General features: G+C 37.4%; 1 protein-coding gene across 1 annotated transcript in view; it reads right to left on the bottom strand.

Moving 5' to 3' along the window:
* The window catches only part of tasora (transcription activation suppressor a), a 73,276-nt gene that overhangs the window by 32,169 nt on the left and 20,898 nt on the right, over positions 1-20,209 (bottom strand). Inside the window, 8 exon segments of the mRNA XM_062038323.1 lie at positions 213-405; positions 485-727; positions 797-984; positions 5,965-6,039; positions 6,129-6,201; positions 11,456-11,559; positions 11,646-11,749; positions 17,701-17,806. Of these exon segments, the coding sequence (XP_061894307.1) occupies positions 213-405; positions 485-727; positions 797-984; positions 5,965-6,039; positions 6,129-6,201; positions 11,456-11,559; positions 11,646-11,749; positions 17,701-17,806 (1,086 nt within the window).

The following is a 20,209-nucleotide window of genomic DNA, read 5'->3' on the forward strand; positions in this document are numbered from 1 at the left end:
GGTAGGGGCAAGGCTTTTTTTGTTATCAGAGACCAAAAGTTGCGAACTTTATCGTCGTTGTTCTATACTAAATCCTTTCAGCAAAAATATGGCAATATCGCGAAATGATCAAGTATGACACATAGAATGGATCTGCTATCCCTGTTTAAATTTTAAAAAATCATTTCAGTAGGCCTTTAATGTTTAAAATGTCAGTTGTGGCATCTCCTCACCTGTAATCTTGTCACATTTCGACCGCTCCTGCGTCGCCTTCAAATATTTCAGTGTCCGCTCTGCTATTTTCTGCTCCATTCTCCTCTTCCTCACCAGGCTTTTCATCTCGCCGACTCTTCCTCCTTCCTCCCGCCTTACTTCAATCTCAGCGTTCCTCTTGCTGGTCAACACTAGCTCCATCAGCTGCTGCATCTGAGGGACCAAACCGTGACTTCCTTAAATAAAGATGACTCCATGACAAATTAGACGATGTCCAAACGAACATGTGTACCTTCTGTGTGTTGCTGCTGACCACCTCTTGCACCTCTGGCCTCACCTCCTCAGACTCCATGTGGCTACAGTGCACCTCCACCATCTTCCTGGCATGGCTGACGGACAGCTGGTAGTTGCCAGGGCTGTGCAGGTATGACTGCAGGTATCCATCCAAGTTGAGCTGGTGGTGTTTGGGAGCAGGAAACGGCGTTTTCCTCTTGTCCTCTTTTTCATCGTACTCAGCCATGGAGTGTGGTTGCACCTGCGGCGCACAGATGGAGGGGTCGGTTAAAATAACTGCACACCTTCTCTATTCTGTGTTTTGGCGCACCTTGCCCTCTTTTAGGCCAATTAAGTATTCCTGAGCCTGCAGCTCCACGCCTGTAGAGAGCTCCACAGGAGGATTGGCGCGGTTCTTGATGAGGGCGTGATGCAGGGCCGGCAAGAACTGCTTCAGACCTGGCATGATCTTGCTATCAGATGAACCAGGGCCATCCAAAGAAATGCCCTCGCTTGGTGCTAAAAACAATGGATATATTGTTATTATTTGAAAAAAAAAAAAATTAAAATGTAATTAAAACGATATGGTGTAACAGTGCATAAATCAGGGTCACCAACGCGGTGCCCGCGGGCACCAGGTAGCCCGTAAGGACCAGATGAGTAGCCCGCTGGCCTGTTCTAAAAATAGCTCAAATAGCAGCACTTACCAGTGAGCTGCCTCTATTTTTTTAATTGTATTTATTTACTAGCAAGCTGGTCTCGCTTTGCTCAACATTTTTAATTCTAAGAGAGACAAAACTCAAATAGAATTGGAAAATCCAAGAAAATATTTTTAAAGACTTGGTCTTCATTTGTTTAAATAAATTCATTATTTTTTTTACTTTGCTTCTTATAACTCTCAGAAAGACAATTTTAGAGAAAAAATACAACCTTAAAAATGATTTTAGGATTTTTAAACACATATACCTTTTTACCTTTTAAATTCCTTCCTCTTCTTTCCTGACAATTTAAATCAATGTTCAAGTAAATTTATTTTTTTTATTGTAAAGAATAATAAATACATTTTAATTTAATTCTTCATTTTAGCTTCTGTTTTTTCGACGAAAAATATTTGTGAAATATTTCTTCAAACTTATTATGATTAAAATTCAAAAAAATTATTCTGGCAAATCTAGAAAATCTGTAGAATCAAATTTAAATCTTATTTCAAAGTCTTTTGAATTTATTTTGAAATTTTTGTTCTGGAAAATCTAGAAGAAATAATGATTTGTCTTTGTTAGAAATATAGCTTGGTCCAATTTGTTATATATTCTAACAAAGTGTAGATTGGATTTTAACCTATTTAAAACATGTCATCAAAATTCTAAAATTAATCTTAATCAGGAAAAATTACTAATGATGTTCCATAAATTCTTTTTTTAAATTTTTCCAAAAGATTCAAATTAGCTAGTTTTTCTCTTCTTTTTTTCGGTTGAATTTTGAATTTTAAAGAGTCGAAATTGAAGATAAACTATGTTTCCAAATTTAATTGTCATTTTTTTCGGGTTTTCTCCTCTTTTAAACCGTTCAATTGAGTGTAAATATCATTAATTATTAATAATAGCATAGAGTTAAAGGTAACTTGAGCAAATTGGCTATTTCTGGCAATTTATTTAAGTGTGTATCAAACTGGTAGCCCTTCGCATTAATCAGTACCCAAGAAGTAGCTCTTGGTTTCAAAAAGGTTGGTGACCCCTGGCATAAATCATTTATTCGTGGCGGGCCTCACATATTTATTTAGACCGGCGCAAACTGATTTGGCGCTATCTGCTAGGAATTCTCCATATTTCTGCATGTTAATGCTAAGACTTTTATTTTGAAAACTTTTTAAAATTGTCAATTGCACCTCAGGTTTTGCAGTCCTTGCAGTAGAGATACGGTTGAAGCTTTAATGCATTCGGCAAGGTGTGTTTGATGTGCTATTGAAGTTCTGATATCAATATAGTCGGAATGACGTCTCTGTTTGTTTAGGACCGGTAGCAGCTGACTGCTGTACGAATTAGCTATTTTGGCTAACCGGCCTATGCTGATTTATAAGGGAACTGTGCTTTTTATTTTGCATATCGTTCACAATCCTTATAAGAGACAAGAAGACAAAAGTATTTTGTTTTTTTTGCAGTCTACGTTAGAATAATTATATATACGTTATCACACAACTCTTTTGCTTAAAGGCCGTTGCTGTAGTTATTGTCTATTCTGTACTTTTTCTGCTTCGTGCAAGGACACACAACCTGTTATCTTCCATGGCATGTGAGGAGTGGCCTCGCCGCAGATGTTTTCTGTCTTTCAGCCTTGCTAACAGCCAAGGACAAACAAGCACCTCAACGGAGATAAGGCATAGCAGGCAGACAAAGCAGAGACGGGGGGCAATCACAAGGCCCCCAGCACATTCCATCACGTATTGTGCGTATGAAAAAAATGAAATCATCATCTCCATAGAGCTTTTCAACAGATACAGCTACAATAGCTGTATTCCCATGGTCAAGCCACTCCTGAACTCAAGACAACGGAAGAAGCGTCTCACTTGGGTTATGGAAAATAAGCACTGGACAGTTGCAGAGTGGTCCAGAGTCCTGTTTTCAAACGAAAGCAAGTTTTGTATTTCATTTGGAAGTCAAGGCTCTAAAGTCTGGAGGAAGGCTGGAGAGGAGCAAAATGCAATTTTCTTGAAATCCAGTGTGAAGTTCCCAAGGTCAGCAATGGTTTGGGGAGCCATGTCAGCTGCTGGTGTTGGTCCACTGTGTTTCATCAAGTCCAGAGTCAATGCAGCTGTGTACCAAGAGATTTTAGAGCACTACATGCTGTTGAAAAGCTCTATGGAGATGATGATTTCATTTTCCAGCATGATCTGGCACCTGCCCACAGTGCCAAAACCACCAGTAACTGGTGTACTGACCATGGCATTACTGTCCTCCATTGGCCTGCCAACTCCCCTGACCTGAACCCCATAGAGAATTTGTGGGGTATTGTGAAGAAGAAGCTGAAAGACACCAGACCCAATAATGCAAATGAGCTAAAGGCCGCAATTGAAGCATCCTGGGCATCCATAACACCTCAGCAATGCCACAGGCTGATTGCCTCCATGCCACGCCGCATTGATGCAGCAATCCGTGCAAAAGGATTCCCAACCAAGTACTGAATGCATTAATTGACATTTTCAAATGTTTGATTTTGTTTTGCTGTTATAAATCTTTTTTTTTTTTTACTTGGTCTGAGGAAATATTCAAATTTTTTGAGATAGGATTTTTGAGTTTTCTTAAATAATAACAATAGTAATAATATTTTTGACTGACAAAAATTGCCAATAAGAAATTAATGGTATCGGTATCGATGAAAATGCAAGAAAAAGTATCGGTATCGTATCGAACCCTAAAAGTGTGGTATCGCCCATCCCTACCAACCGGGTGCTAAAACCGATGCACTGAGTGAACTCTCTTTCTGCCTGTTTGAAGGCAAGAGAGGACAAAGAACACGAACCTCATCGAGGCCAGCAAAATGATTGTGGTAATTTTTATCGATCCTTATTAGAGATGTCCGATAATATCGGCCTGCCGATATTATTGGCCGATATATGCGTTAAAATGTAATATCGGAAATTATCGGTATCGTTTTTTTAATTATCTGTATCGTTTTTTTTTTTTTTTAATTAAATCAACATAGAAAACACAAGATACACTTACAATTAGTGCACCAACCCAAAAAACCTCCCTCCCCCATTTACACTCATTCACACAAAAGGGTTGTTTCTTTCGGTTATTAATATTCTGCTTCCTACATTATATATCAATATATATCAATACAGTCTGCAAGGGATACAGTCCGTAAGCACACATGATTGTGCGTGCTGCTGGTCCACTAATAATACTAACCTTTAACAGTTAATTTTACAAATTTTCATTCATTACTAGTTTCTATGTAACTGTTTTTATATTGTTGTACTTTCTTTTTTATTCCAGAAAATGTTTTTAATTTATTTATCTTATTTTACAAATTTTTTTAAAAAGTACCTTATCTTCACCATACCTGGTTGTCCAAATTAGGCATAATAATGTGTTAATTCCACGACTGCATATATCGGTTGATATCTGTATCGGTTGATATCGGTATCTGTAATTAAAGAGTTGGACAATATCGGAATATCGGAAAAAAGCCATTATCGGACATCCCTAACCATAATGAATGTGGTATAAATGGTCTGTATTTGTCTTGTGATTTGTCTTAAATAATAACAATAGTAATAATATTTTTGACTGACAAAAATTGCCAATAAGAAATTAATGGTATCGGTATCGATGAAAATGCAAGAAAAAGTATCGGTATCGTATCAAATCCTAAAAGTGTGGTATCGCCCATCCCTACCAACCAGGTGCTAAAACCGATGCACTGAGTGAACTCTCTTTCTGCCTGTTTGAAGGCAAGAGAGGACAAAGAACACGAACCTCATCGAGGCCAGCAAAATGATTGTGGTCATTTTTATCGATCCTTATTAGAGATGTCCGATAATATCGGCCTGCCGATATTATCGGCCGATATATGCGTTAAAATGTAATATCGGAAATTATCGGTATCGGTTTTTTTTATTATCGGTATCAGTTATTTTTTATTTTTTATTTTTTTATTTTTTTATTAAATCAACATAGAAAACACAAGATACACTTACAATTAGTGCACCAACCCAAAAAACCTCCCTCACCCATTTACACTCATTCACACAAAAGGGTTGTTTACTTCTGTTATTAATATTCTGCTTCCTACATTATATATCAATATATATCAATACAGTCTGCAAGGGATACAGTCCGTAAGCACACATGATTGTGCGTGCTGCTGCTCCACTAATAGTACTAACCTTTAACAGTTAATTTTACAAATTTTCATTCATTACTAGTTTCTATGTAACTGTTTTTATATTGTTGTACTTTCTTTTTTATTCAAGAAAATGTTTTTAATTTATCTTATTTTACTGATTTTTTTAAAAAGTACCTTATCTTCACCATACCTGGTTGTCCAAATTAGGCATAATAATGTGTTAATTCCACGACTGCATATATCGGTTGATATCGGTTGATATCGGTATCGATAATTAAAGAGTTGGACAATATCGGATATCGGCAAAAAGCCATTATCGGACATCCCTAATCCTTATATTAATTATCATCCCAAGTATATAGGAAACCGCCACCCATTGCATGCACACAGGAATGATGAAACGGAGTTATGTGGAAAACGGAAGAATCACATTCCTGTACACAAATAAAGAGTAACTCTGGCTGATTTCCCTACTTTTGTTTTTATGCTCTCATGGCAAACTATGCAAATTAGCCTGGAGTCATCATTTAGTCAGCAGGACTGGCTCCTGCATCAATTAACCAACCAAATTAAGAATGTACACACCCTGGATTAGATATTCCATCTACTGGTGGTATAATGATAGTTAGTTGTACAAGTTCGTCAACTTACCGGCTTTGGCCACGTCTCTGCTTTCAGGAAAGACAAACAAGGCCTGGAGACACCGCTTCCAACCATCTTCTCTCTCTGAACACAAAAGTTAAAAAAAATGTATTCCAATTGACTGTAGGCCTCTTTTTGATTAAACAGTAAGGCCACCATGGCCCATTTCCTACCAGGGGGCGAGGCCATCTGGACACTGGACAACAGAAAGAGAAAGCCTCTCTCAGTCAGAGGGGTCACAAAAACCTGTTTGGACAGCAGAGACACCAATGAACACATTTCACTTCCTTATTTTGCATATGTACACTCATGCAGTGCATCCGGAAAGTATTGACACAGCGCTTCGCTTTTTCCACATTTTGTCATTTCCAAAGTGGAATAAGACTGTGACTTGTCCTCGAAATTCCACACATACTACCCCATAATGACAATGTAGACCTGTAATCGCAATCAAAAGTGTACATACACTTGTAAAGAACATCATGTCATGGCTGTCTTAAGTTACCAATCATTTCTACAACTCTTATTTTTTTGTGATGTAGTGATTGGAGCACATACTTGTTGGTCACAAAAAACATTCATGAAGTTTGCTTCTTTTATGAATTTATTATGAGTCTACTGAACATGTGAGCAAATGTGCTGGGTCAAAAGTATACATACAGCTAGGGCTGCAACAACTAATCGATTAAATCGATTAAAATCGATTATTAAAATAGTTGCCGATTAATTTAGTCATCGATTCGTTGGATCTATGCTATGCGCATGCGCAGGGGTTGTTTTTTTAAAATAATTTTTTACTTTTTTTTATTTTTTATTTTTTTTACTAAACCTTTATTTATAAACTGCAACATGTACAAACAGCTGAGAAACAATAATCAAAATAAGTATGGCGCCTGTTTTTTTTCAATAAAATACCGGATAGGATAGAAATGTAGTTTGCCTCTTTATCTGATTATTAATCGAAGTCATAATCGACAGATTAATCGATTATCAAATTAATCGTTAGTTGCATCCCTACATACAGCAATGTTAATATTTGCTTACATGTCCCTTGGCAAGTTTCACTGCAATAAGGCGCTTTTGGTAGCCATCCACAAGCTTCTGCTTGCATTTTTGACCACTCCTTTTTCCAAAATTGGCGCGGTTCAGCTAACTTTGTTGGTTTTCTGACATGGACTTGTTTCTTCAGCATTGTCTACACGTTTAAGTCAGGACTTTGGGAAGGCCATTCTAAAACCTTCCTTCTAGCCTGATTTAGCCATTCCTTTACCACTTTTGAGGTGTGTTTGGGGTCATTGTCCTGTTGGAACACCCAACTGCGCCCAAGACCCAACCTCCGGGCTGATGATTTTAGCTTGTCCTGAAGAATTTGGAGGTAATCCTCCTTTTTCATTGTCCCATTTAAAGCAGCAGTTCCATTGGCAACAAAACAGGCCCAGAGCATAATACTACCACCACCATGGTGTTCCTGGGATTAAAGGCCTCACCTTTTCTCCTCCAAACATATTGCTGGGTATTGTATATATATCTATATAGGGGCGGTATAGCTCGGTTGGTAGAGTGGCTGTGCCAGCAACTTAAGGGTTGCAGGTTCGATCCCCGCTTCCGCCATCCTAGTCACTGCCGTTGTGTCCTTGGGCAAGACACTTTACCCACCTGCTCCCAGTGCCACCCACACTGGTTTAAATGTAACTTAGATATTGGGTTTCACTATGTAAAGCGCTTTGAGTCACTAGAGAAAAGCGCTATATAAATATAATTCACTTCACATTGTGGCCAAACAGCTCATTTTTTTGTTTCATCTGACCACAGAACTTTCCTCCAGAAGATCTTATCTTTGTCCATGTGATGTCGGATGAAACAAAAATTGCCCACAATACCCAGCAATATGTTTAGAGGAGAAAATGTGAGGCCTTTAATTCCAGGAACACCAAGCCTACCGTCAAGCATGGTGGTGGTAGTATTATGCTCTGTGCCTGTTTTGCTGCCAATGGAACTGCTGCTTTAAATGGGACAATGAAAAAGGAGGATTACCTCCAAATTCTTCAGGACAAGCTAAAATCATCAGCCTGGAGGTTGGGTCTTGGGCGCAGTTGGGTGTTCCAACAGGACAATGACCCCGAACACACGTCAAAAGTGGTAACGGTGTTGGCCTGGTGATGAGCGGTAAATGGTTTCCTCCAAACATGACGCCTGGCATTCACGCCAAAGAGTTTAATCTGTGTCTTATCAGAGCAGAAAATGTTGTTTCTCATGGTCTGAGAGTCTTTCAGGTGCATTTTGGCAAACTGTTTACGAATAAATGGCTTCCGTCTGGCCACTCTACCATACAGGCCTGATTGGTGGATTGCTGCAGAGATGGTTGTCCTTCTGGAAGGTTCTCCTCTCTCCACAGAGGAATGCTGTAGCTCTGACAGAGTGACCATCTGGTTTATAGTTACCTCCCCGACTAGGGTCCTACTCCCCCGATCGCTCAGACTGGACGGCCGGCCAGCTCTAGGAAGAGTCCTGGTGGTTCCAAGTGTCTTCCATTTACGGATGATGGAGGCCACTGTGCTCATTGGGACCTTCAGGGCAGCAGATATTTTTGTGTACCCTTCCCAAGATTTGTGCCTCCAGACAATCCTGTCTCGGACAATTCCTTCGACTTCATTCTTGGTTTGTGCTCAAGTGTGGGACCTTTATATAGACAGGTGTGTGCCTTTCCAAATCATGTCCAACCAACTACATTTACCACAGGTGGACTCCAATTAAGCTGTAGGAACATCTCAAGGATGATCAGTTGAAACAGGATGCACCTGATTTCCCTTTTGAGCTTCATGGCAAAGTCTGCGAAAACTTATGTACCGTATTTTTCAGACTATAAGTCGCTCTGGAGTGTACGTCGCACCGGCCGAAAATGCACAATAAAGAAGGAAAAAAACATATATACTGTACGTCACACTGGAGTATAAGTCGCATTTTTGGGGGAAATGTATTTGATAAAAGCCAACACCAAGAATAGACATTTGAAAGGCAATTTAAAATGTCTAAAGAATAGTGAACAACAGGCTGAATAAGTGTACGTTATATGAGGCATAAATAACCAACTGAGAAGGTGCCTGGTATGTTAACGTAACATATTATGGTAAGAGTCATTCAAATAACTATAACATATAGAACATGCTATACGTTTACCAAACAATCTGTCACTCCTAATCGCTAAATCCCATGAAATCTTCCTCCCCGGTGTCGCCTCTGGTATGTCCTTTCTTTCTGATGCTCGATCGCCGTTCTCTGCTGCATATTTCACTACGTCCAGCTTGTAATCTGCAGTATATGATTTCCTTTTCGGCGCCATTTTAGTTCAGCCCTTCTCAGTTTTTATAAGTTACCGCCATTGCCGTTGTTAGGCCTATTTTAGGGGGGCTCAAGCCCCCCTAAAATGTTCTTAAGCCCCCCTAAATAATTTGGTGTTAAAAAAATAAAAAAAATAAAAAAATATATATATATTTTTTTTTTTACAAATACATGCCGAAATATTCATTATAAAGTGGCCCGAATATGAGTTTAAATAAATAATCATATAACCTGTCATTATTCACTCAGTTTCCCCTCACTTCACAGTGTAAGGTAGAGAGCCCCTTTAGTGCGTCGCTATCCAATCCATTCCACTTGTTCATATAGAAAATGCCCACATCACTCAAAATCCAGTCCGCATTTTCTCTGCGACCTTGCTTGCGGTCCTGCAGGTGTACGAAGCACATTAGCACACAGCACTGCAGAACAAGAACCTTGTGTCTGAAATTGTAAATAATTTAGTTTTTAAGTTTTGTGTTTCTTGTAGAATCTACATAAAGTAATATACATTAGCCTATTGTTAAAATAATGAAAAAAACATCATTAAATATATTTGTTTTATTGTATTGTTACATTAATAGCTGTTGTATTATTATAGGATGGCTTGTTAAACATTTCATAGGATTTTCAGAGGGTGGAAAAACCAAGACATTTAATATAAAATGTAAAATGAATAAATACATAAAAAGAAAAAAAAAATGGTTAAAAGCCATCGTCCCGGGGAGCATTTAATTTCGTCCCGTGCATTTTTTTTACCGTCCCCGGGATGACGGGACTACGTTAATCTCAAGCCCTGGAAGTTACATTTTATTGTTTGAATGGGTTATACTTGTATAGCGCTTTTCTACCTTCAAGGTACTCAAAGCGCTTTGACAATATTTCCACATTTACCCATTCACACACACATTCACACACTGATGGCGGGAGCTGCCATGCAAGGCGCTAACCAGCAGCCATCAGAGGCAAAGGGTGAAGTGTCTTGCCCAAGGACACAACGGACGTGACTAGGAAGGTAGAAGGCATTATTTGTTTCAGCATTGCACTTTGAAGATGGTCCCTCAGCTCTTTGACAGGTTTGGCTCTTTTTCAGATCAGCAGACGGACTCTAAGTCTTTCTTATTTACAGTATATATATAAAAGTTTCTCATTTCTATTCAGACTTCCATATATATTAAATTTCCTTAACGGCTTGCCATAATATATATATAAATATATTATATACAAGCCAAATTATCCCGATCCAGATATTACTTTAATTCAAGTAATTAAGTAATATTTCCAGGGCTTGAATTTACAACCATTTTAGTCACATATGTGTCCAAAATGTAATCTGTGCAACTTCAAAATATTTGGGAACAAACAATTATTGTATTGTGAGCTAAAGTGGTGGCATTAGCCTCTATGTTGTGAATGAATAACATAGAGGCTAATGCCATGACTTTCATTGTGTTTCAGTGTATCTTGAAGGATCATGCAAGTCATTGTTTCTTGTTGATGCTGTAAACAAAATGTTTGTTGTTGTACTGAACACAGATTGAAAATAAACCCACTGAAATAATAATAATAACAATGATTAATTTCTAAGTCTTTGTTAGCTGCTTGTGAAGTTTTGTGCTACGTTCGCTCGCATCCTGTGCATCTCCTGGGGGCTAAGCCCCACCTGTCCTTAAAAGCTAGTGACGCCCCTGGTTACAGCCAATGTTGATGTGATCCATTTTAATAGCTACGGCAGTAGCATATAGCAGTTAGCATCTCATGACCCACAGTGCACTTCTGCCATGACCCTCCCCCGCCAAATTCTTATTGGTTGACGCGTGTGTGACGATTGCTGCCATTTGCTTCGTCTCTTACGTGAATGAGATAAATAATATTATTTGATATTTTACGGTAATGTGTTAATAATTTCACACATAAATCGCCCCGGCCAAACTATGAAAAAAACTGTGATTTATAATCCGAAAAATACGGTGCATGTGATTTCTTAGTTTTTTTATTTGTAATAAATTTGCAAACATTTAAAAAAAAAATCTCATTGTCATTATGCGGTATTGTGTGGAATTTTTCGGACAATAATGAATTTATTCCATTTTGTTATAAGGCTGTAACATACCAAAATGTGGAAAAAGCGAAAGACTGAATACAAACAAACACAAACACCCACCAGTCTTTTGACTTCAATCTCCTGCAGCAGTGTGGTTATGCTGCTTGTCGAGCGACTTCTGTCAACCACCTCCAGTAGGCTGCAGTGATGGCCGTGACTCACAACTACACACACACACACACATATCATTGACCAACGGGTCAGAAGAGATTCAACTTGTGCTGCACTATTTGGTTGCACACGGCTTCACCTTCTTTGCTGCTGCTGTAGAGGCTGCGCGAGAACAGCTGCACTGGCAGGAGCTTGGTCACCTTGTCCAGCGTCATCAAGAAACCCATTTCCAACCTGTCAGGTCTGGAGGACACAGTCAAGTCACGTTTATTTATGTGCATTAATAACAGTAGAGGAAGAAGTTTAAGTTAGGGCCCGAGCAGAGTGAACGACCGTCAGAGTGAAATTGCCGTTTTTTTCTTCAATGCGTCGAGACACCTTTTGAGGCTCTCATTATGCAGGAAAAGTCCCCATATTTTGCAGGCTTGTCAGGTATTGGGAAACATTTTTTATTTTGGGGGGGGTCCCAAAAATTGGCTCTCTACCGTTAAAATTTGAAAAAATAAGCCCCTCCTACCAGTTTCACGTATAGACACGAATACCGCAGGAGACGCCTGTCATGACGGGACACACATTAAAGCATATTTGCCAACCCTCCCGAATGTAAGTGCCCCTCCCGAAAATCTCCCGGGGCAACCATTCTCCCGATTTTCACCCGGACAACAATATTAAGGGCGTGCCGGGATAGCACTGCCTTTAGCGTCCTCTACAACAGTGGTCCCCAACCTTTTTGTAGCTGCGGACCGGTCAACGCTTGAAAATTTGTCCCACGGACCGGTGGGGGGTGTGGGGGGGGGGGTGTATTTAAAAAAAAAAAAAAAAAAAAAAATTTTTATTTTTTTTTTAACATAAATAAATACAATCATGTGTGCTTACGGACGGTATCCCTGCAGACTGTATTGATCTATATTGATATATAATGTATATATTGTGTTTTTTATGTTGATTTCATTAAAAAAAAAAAAAATAATTTTTTTTTTTTAATTTCTTGTGTGGACCGGTACCAATCGGTCCGTGGACCGGTACCGGGCCGCGGCCCGGTGGTTGGGGACCACTGCTCTACAACAGTGGTTCTCAACCTTTTTTCAGTGATGTACCCCCTGTGAATTTTTTTTTAATTCAAGTACCCCCCTAATCAGAGCAGAGCATTTTTGGTTGAAAAAAAAGAGATAAAGAAGTAAAATACAGCACTATGTCATCAGTTTCTGATTTATTAAATTGTATAACAGTGCAAAATATTGCTAATTTGTTTTGGTCTTCTTGAACTATTTGGAAAAAAAAGATAAAAATAACTAAAAACTTGTTGAAAAATAAACAAGTGATTCAATTATAAATAAAGATTTCTACACATAGAAGTAATCATCAACTTAAAGTGCCCTCTTTGGGGATTGTAATAGAGATCCATCTGGATTGATGAATTTAACTCTAAACATTTCTTCAAAAAAAAAGGAAATCTTTAAAATCAATATTTATGGAACATGTCCACAAAAAAATCTAGCTGTCAACACTGAATATTGCATTGTAATGAATGGAATAGCCTACTTGATTTGATGTTCAGATTATGAACTTACATTCATATTTTGTTGAAATATTATTCAATAAATATTAGAGATGTCCGATAATATCGGCCTGCCAATATTATCGGCCGATATATGCGTTAAAATGTAATATCGGAAATTATCGGTATCGTTTTTTTTATTATCGGTATCGTTTTTTTTGTTTTTTTTAATTAAATCAACATAAAAAACACAAGATACACTTACAATTAGTGCACCAACCCAAAAAACCTCCCTCCCCCATTTACACTCATTCACACAAAAGGGTTGTTTCTTTCTGTTATTAATATTCTGCTTCCTACATTATATATCAATATATATCAATACAGTCTGCAAGGGATACAGTCCGTAAGCACACATGATTGTGCGTGCTGCTGGTCCACTAATAGTACTAACCTTTAACAGTTAATTTTACTCATTTTCATTCATTACTAGTTTCTATGTAACTGTTTTTATATTGTTGTACTTTCTTTTTTATTCAAGAAAATGTTTTTAATTTATTTATCTTATTTTACTAATTTTTTTAAAAAAGTACCTTATCTTCACCATACCTGGTTGTCCAAATTAGGCATAATAATGTGTTAATTCAACGACTGCATATATCGGTTGATATCGGTATCAGTAATTAAAGAGTTGGACAATATCGGAATATCGGATATCGGCAAAAAGCCATTATCGGACATCCCTAATAAATATATTTATAAAGGATTTTTGAATTGTTGCTATTTTTAGAATATTTAAAAAAAAATATCACGTACCCCTTGGCATACCTTCAAGTACCCCCAGGGGTACGCGTACCCCCATTTGAGAACCACTGCTCTACAACCTGTCAACGCGTCCGCTTTTTCACCATACAAACAGCGTGCTGGCCCAGTCACATGTTGTATGGCGCCTCTGCATACACACGAAAGTGACTGCAAGACATACTTGATCAACAGTTATACAGGTCACACTGAGGGTGGCCGTATAAACAACTTTAACAAATATGCGCCATACTGTGAACCCACACCAAACAAGAATGACAAACACATTTCGGGAGAACATCCGCACCGTAACATAACATAAACACAACAGAACAAATACCCGGAACCCCTTGCATCCCTAACGCTTCCGGGCTACAATTTACACCCCCGCTCTTGAGTACAAGTCACACCCCCAGCCAAACAATGAAAAAAACTGCGACTTATAGTCCGAAAAAGACGATAATGGGCGTGACGTCAGTAAAATCCAAGCAATAAGTTCCATTTAAGGAGCTGATTAAAACAAATTGATGCATTTTTGTGTCTGCTGGTGTTTTTTTCATATTCATATTAACATATCTCCTTTGTAAAAAATAATTCTTACAACTTGCATTTTCCTGATTATGATAAACGCGCATGCGTCGCCAGGCTCTGCTTTTTATCCATAGATTTATCACATTTAATTTTTTATTATCTATAGCAGGGGTGTCAAAAGTGTGCCCCGGAGGCCATTTGCGGCCCACAGCTAATGTTTTAAAGGCCCACGGCACATTCTAAAAATACTATTAAAATAAACAAAAACATAACAAAAGTGAAATAAAAAAGCTTAAAGGTTAAATGTCATTTAGAAAAAGTTGCAATGTTGACTAATAAAACAAAGCTGTTTTTTTTTTTCGTTCAAACTGTCATTGCTCAAAACATAATATTGAATCAAAATCAATGTTATTATGAATTATTGACCTATCCAAGGTTCCCATTACTTCACATCAAATATTACACTAAGAATAATATTTTTGGCGGAAGATTTTGCAAATTTGGTAAATAAATAACCCAAAAATGTATATTTTGTTGTTTTCTTACTGTACCGAACATGAACCAAACCGTGACCTCTGAACCGAGGTACGTACCGAACCGAATTTTTTGTGTACCGTTACACCCCTAGTTTTCCATTGTAAATGCACCCCAGAACTGCTTCTAAAGTGCCCATAAAAAGTGGTACATGTCTGCTGCATGTTTGAAAACAATACAACACGCCAAGTAGGAGCATGACAACGTGGATGTGCAGTAAATGATCGAGTGTCTCCATGGTGTACACGTATTTAAATAAGGCGGTCTGCACCCCTTTTCAATTGCACACAGTAATTGAACTTGTGATTTAATTTGTAATTGAACTTGTAATTGAATTTGTAATTGATCCATGATTGAGTTTTATCACTTTAGATAAGAAATCATGATCTGTATTATGAATGTTCATTTTAATTGGACTCATGATTGTATATTAATCAACATGGTTAATTTTGTCATATCAATTGGTTTATTAGAACACATAATTACCGTAATTTCCGGACTATAAGCCGCTACTTTTCCCCCTCGTTCTGGTCCCTGCGGCTTATACAAGGGTGCGGCTTATTTACGGCCTGTTCTTCTCCGACACCGACGAAGAGGATTTCGGTGGTTTTAGTACGCAGGAGGAAGACGATGACACAATGATTAAAGACTGACTTTTCATATACCGGTAGGCTGGTTATTTTGATAACGTACAGGCGAGCACTTTGTATTACTTTGCACCGTTGTATTATTTGTACTCTGCACGAATGCTGTTCGCCATGTCAAAGATGTGAAAGTTTGATTGAATGATTGAAAGATTTATTGTTAATAAATGGGACGCTTTGCGTTCCCAAACAGTCATCTCTGTCCCGACAATCCCCTCCGTGGTAGCAGGAACCCCTATATACTACGCTAATTACACATCAAAACCCTGCGGCTTATAGTCGGGTGCGGCTTATATATGGAGCAATCTGTATTTTCCCCTAAATTTAGCTGGTGCGGCTTATAGTCCGGAAATTACAGTAGTCATTCTGGACAATGGAATGCTTACATTATGCTTTCAAGTACATATATAATGTACTTTGCTAGTGAAGAGGTAACTAGATTATTCACTTTGTTTTTTGGACTTTTAGGTCAGGTTTTTTTCCGGGAAGGAATACCCGTTGACCCAAACAACCTGAGCTCCCTATGCACTTTCAAACTCAACTCAACAAATGGCGAGCTAAACAACTACGCGGTAGGACAAGCATTTTTTTCCTCCTCCGTGGCGAACCTTTTGGATTACCTTTGTTTTTGAACTGAACTTTTGGACTGACGCGAAAGCGTTTGCATACCTTTTGAACCGAACTGAACTGGTTCCGAGAAAGCAGCAGGGCTGCATCTTGTATTTTTGGGCATTTTTTTTTATTTTTTTCCTATTGTGTCATTTGTGGCATTTATATTCTTGTGTTAATACATTTAATGCAGTCGAAACCAAAATAACTAGTTGTCGTCATCTTTCGTACCACAGGCTCCTAGACCAGGGGTCACCAACGCGGTGCCCGCGGGCACCAGGTAGCCCGTAAGGACCAGATGATAGCTCAAATAGAAGCACTTACCAGTGAGCTGCCTCTATTTTTTAAATTTTATTTATTTACTAGCAAGCTGGTCTCGCTTTGCCCGACATTTTTAATTCTAAGAGAGACAAAACTCAAATAGAATTTAAAAATCCAAGAAAATATTTTAAAGACTTGGTCTTCACTTGTTTAAATAAATTCATTAATTTTTTTACTTTGCTTCTTATAACTTTCAGAAAGACCATTTTAGAGAAAAAAGACAACCTTAAAAATTATTTCAGGATTTTTAAACACATATACCGTTTTACCTTTTAAATTCCTTCCTCTTCTTTCCTGACCATTTAAATCAATGTTCAAGTAAATTTATTTTTTCTATTGTAAAGAATAATAAATAAATTTTAATTTAATTCTTCATTTTAGCTTCTGTTTTTTCGACGAAGAATATTTCTGAAATATTTCTTCAAACTTATTATGATTAAAATTCAAAAAAATTATTCTGGCAAATCTAGAAAATCTGTAGAATCAAATTTAAATCTTATTTCAAAGACTTTTGAATTTCTTTTAAAATTTTTGTTCTGGAAAATCTAGAAGAAATAATGATTTGTCTTTGTTAGAAATATAGCTTGGTCCAATCTGTTATATATTCTAACAAAGTTTAGATTGGATTTTAACCTATTTAAAACATGTCATCAAAATTTTAAAATTAATCTTAATCAGGAAAAATTACTAATGATGTTCCATAAATTCTTTTTTTTAAGTTTTTCTCTTCTTTTTTTCGGTTGAATTTTGAATTTTAAAGAGTCGAAATTGAAGATAAACTATGTTTCAAAATTTAATCGTCATTTTTTTCGTGTTTTCTCCTCTTTTAAACCGTTCAATTAAGTGTAAATATCATTAATTATTAATAATAACATAGCGTTAAAGGTAAATTGAGCAAATTGGCTATTTCTGGCAATTTATTTAAGTGTGTATCAAACTGGTAGCCCTTCGCATTAATCAGTACCCAAGAAGTAGCCCTTGGGTTCAAAAAGGTTGGTGACCCCTGTTCTAGACGAACCATCTTCTGTTACACGGTTTACATTCTTAACCTGCCTAGCCCATGCTAGCGTTACAAGATCACATGCAACACGCCCACTAATAGTACACACAATTTCATAGTTTGCACACGCTGTTTAGCGCCTGCTTTTTGTATCTTAGTAGATCAGGCACAAAGTCTGCATTGTCCACTATATGTGTCCATTGTAAAGTACGTCTGACCTAAGCGTGTTCCAAAACAGAGTGGGATGGATACTCACAGTCTGTGGGGGAGGAAGGGCAGTGAGGAGGAGCGAAGGGAGATCTGTAAGACAGTCTCGTCACTGTGCACCAGGTCGCCGCTCCACACGGTGAAGTGAGCTCCCTCTGGGGGACAAGACAACGTTGGGTCAAAGAATTGTTTGTAAAGGTGTGACGATACACAATATTTGGGTTCACAAGAACGAGACAAGATTTTAACATGAATTTTAAACAGGGACTCCATGTCAAGGCGGTAGACTTGATTGGCAGGTGTTATATGAAGGGTGGGGCGGGATGAGGCCCAGAATTCCTAAAAGTGCCCCTGCTTTTAAGAAAACTACTATAGTAAATACAAGACTGGACAGGGAAACATTTTTTAATTCGGATGGGTCACAAATCAAAGCAGGTCTCCTCTAAAGTATTTTATAACGTTGCATGCATGACCTACACATGAGCTTTTAGCTGTTAAACTTGTTTTTCCTCGAATAAAAAAATAAAATACAAAATGTAGGGGTCTGCAACCTGCGGCTCTTTCATGCCTCGGTCCTGGCTCCCTTTGGCTTGCCTTGGACACAACATTTCATTAAATAATGGCTATTTAATTTGAATTACTTCTATTTTTTTTAGTTCATTTTAATGTTACAGTTGTTATTTTGGAGAGTTCTGTGATCTCGTAATATAAAAATAAAACGCATTTTAATATTGTGTCGATCGAAAGGTATGTCATCTTTTGTTGCCAAGCAATTGTATTGTTTTTAGAGGTCAAAGTCCGGTAAGTTAGCAATTGACGGAAAATACAACATTTAAAGCTTCATGAACAGATTCATTTGCCTTCACTGCAAAAAGTCAGTGTTCAAAAACAAGAAAAAAAAAAATACAAAAATTAGGGGTATTTTATTTGAACTAAGCAAAATTATTATTTTTTCCGATATCCGATATTCTGATATTGTCCAACTCTTAATTACCGATACCGATATCAACCGATACCAATATATACAGTCCTGGAATTAACACATTATTATGCCTAATTTGGACAACCAGGTACGGTGAAGATAAGGTCCTTTTTTTTAAAAATTCATAAAATAAAATAAGATAAATAAATTTAAAAAAATTGTTTGAATAAAAAAGAAAGTAAAACAATATAAAAACAGTTACATAGAAACAAGTAATTAATGAAAATGAGTGAAATTAAATGTTAAAGGTTAGTACTATTAGTGGAGCAGCAGCACGCACAATCATGTGTGCTTACGGACTGTATCCCTTGCAGACGGTATTGATATATATTGATATATAATGTAGGAAGCAGAATATTAATAAAAGAAAGAAACAACCCTTTTGTGTGAATGAGTGTACTTTTTTTTTTTTTAAAGAAAAAAAAAGAAAATGATACAGATAATTTAAAAAAACGATACCGATAATTTCCGATATTACATTTTAAAGCATTTATCGGCCAATATTATCGGACATCTCTACTTAAAATAAGTATATTCTCACTAATAACAAGTGCACTTTTCTTGGTAGAAAAAAAAGAGACCTTTTTGCTCAATATGTTGAAAAATATTCTTAAATGAAGTAAATGCTAGTGCCATTATCTTGACATAATGACATGCGCTCTGCATCATGATTTTTTTTTTCATGCTTGAAGTAAGAAATGATGACTTTAAAAAAGTAGTTTTATACTTGTGAGTGTTGATGACACAGCTTTGCAACAGTTGATATTCTAGTTTCAAGCATGTTTTACTCAATATAGCTCATACAATCTCAACAACAAGCTGTAATATCTTACTGAGATCATTTAGGACCAAAACCCTGAAAACAAGTAAAACACTCTAACATAAAATTTGCTTAGTGAGAAGAATTATCTTATCAGACTGAAAATAAGCAAATACCACCCTTATTTGAGATATTTCATCTTACTTAGATTTCACTTTTTGTAGTGTTCACTATTGACGAGGGTGGTTCATGTGTGTGCTTAATATGTGGAGAGAAAATAGCAAACAACAATCAAATGTTGAAGACATTTCCAGAACAAACAGACAGCATTTGGGAAAAAATACCCAGATGGAGATGACTGAAAAAGAGCCGTTTTGGAACTGCCGAGAAAAGCTGAGCAGAGCAAAAAAAAATTGCGGAGTCGTTTTCTCTCTAGTGTTTGATTTTATAAATGCTATTTCATAAGTGCAGTGAAACTATAAGTGGCGTCAAACAGAGTTTGCGGCTCTCAATGGGTTTTATTTGGTGGGAAATGGGCTCAAATGGATCTTTATATGGTGAAGGTTGCCGAGCCCTGTGCTAGGGGAAGCAATTCAGGGCGTCTGGGGTGCTTTTCTGTCACGTCTTGGCATCCATGATTGACAGTCGAGCCCAGACATGGGAAAAAAACCAGCCTGCGAGCCGCATACAAATATTTTCAATCCGGCCCGCCGGAGGTTTCCAAATCGTTTTTTTTAGATCTCTGACATCGAAACTGTAGCCACCATTAATGATGTGCAGTGTCTTGAACTATATAAAGCAGTGGTCCCCAACCAC

Source organism: Entelurus aequoreus, linkage group LG26 (assembly GCF_033978785.1).
Source record: "Entelurus aequoreus isolate RoL-2023_Sb linkage group LG26, RoL_Eaeq_v1.1, whole genome shotgun sequence".
Taxonomy (NCBI): domain Eukaryota; kingdom Metazoa; phylum Chordata; class Actinopteri; order Syngnathiformes; family Syngnathidae; genus Entelurus; species Entelurus aequoreus.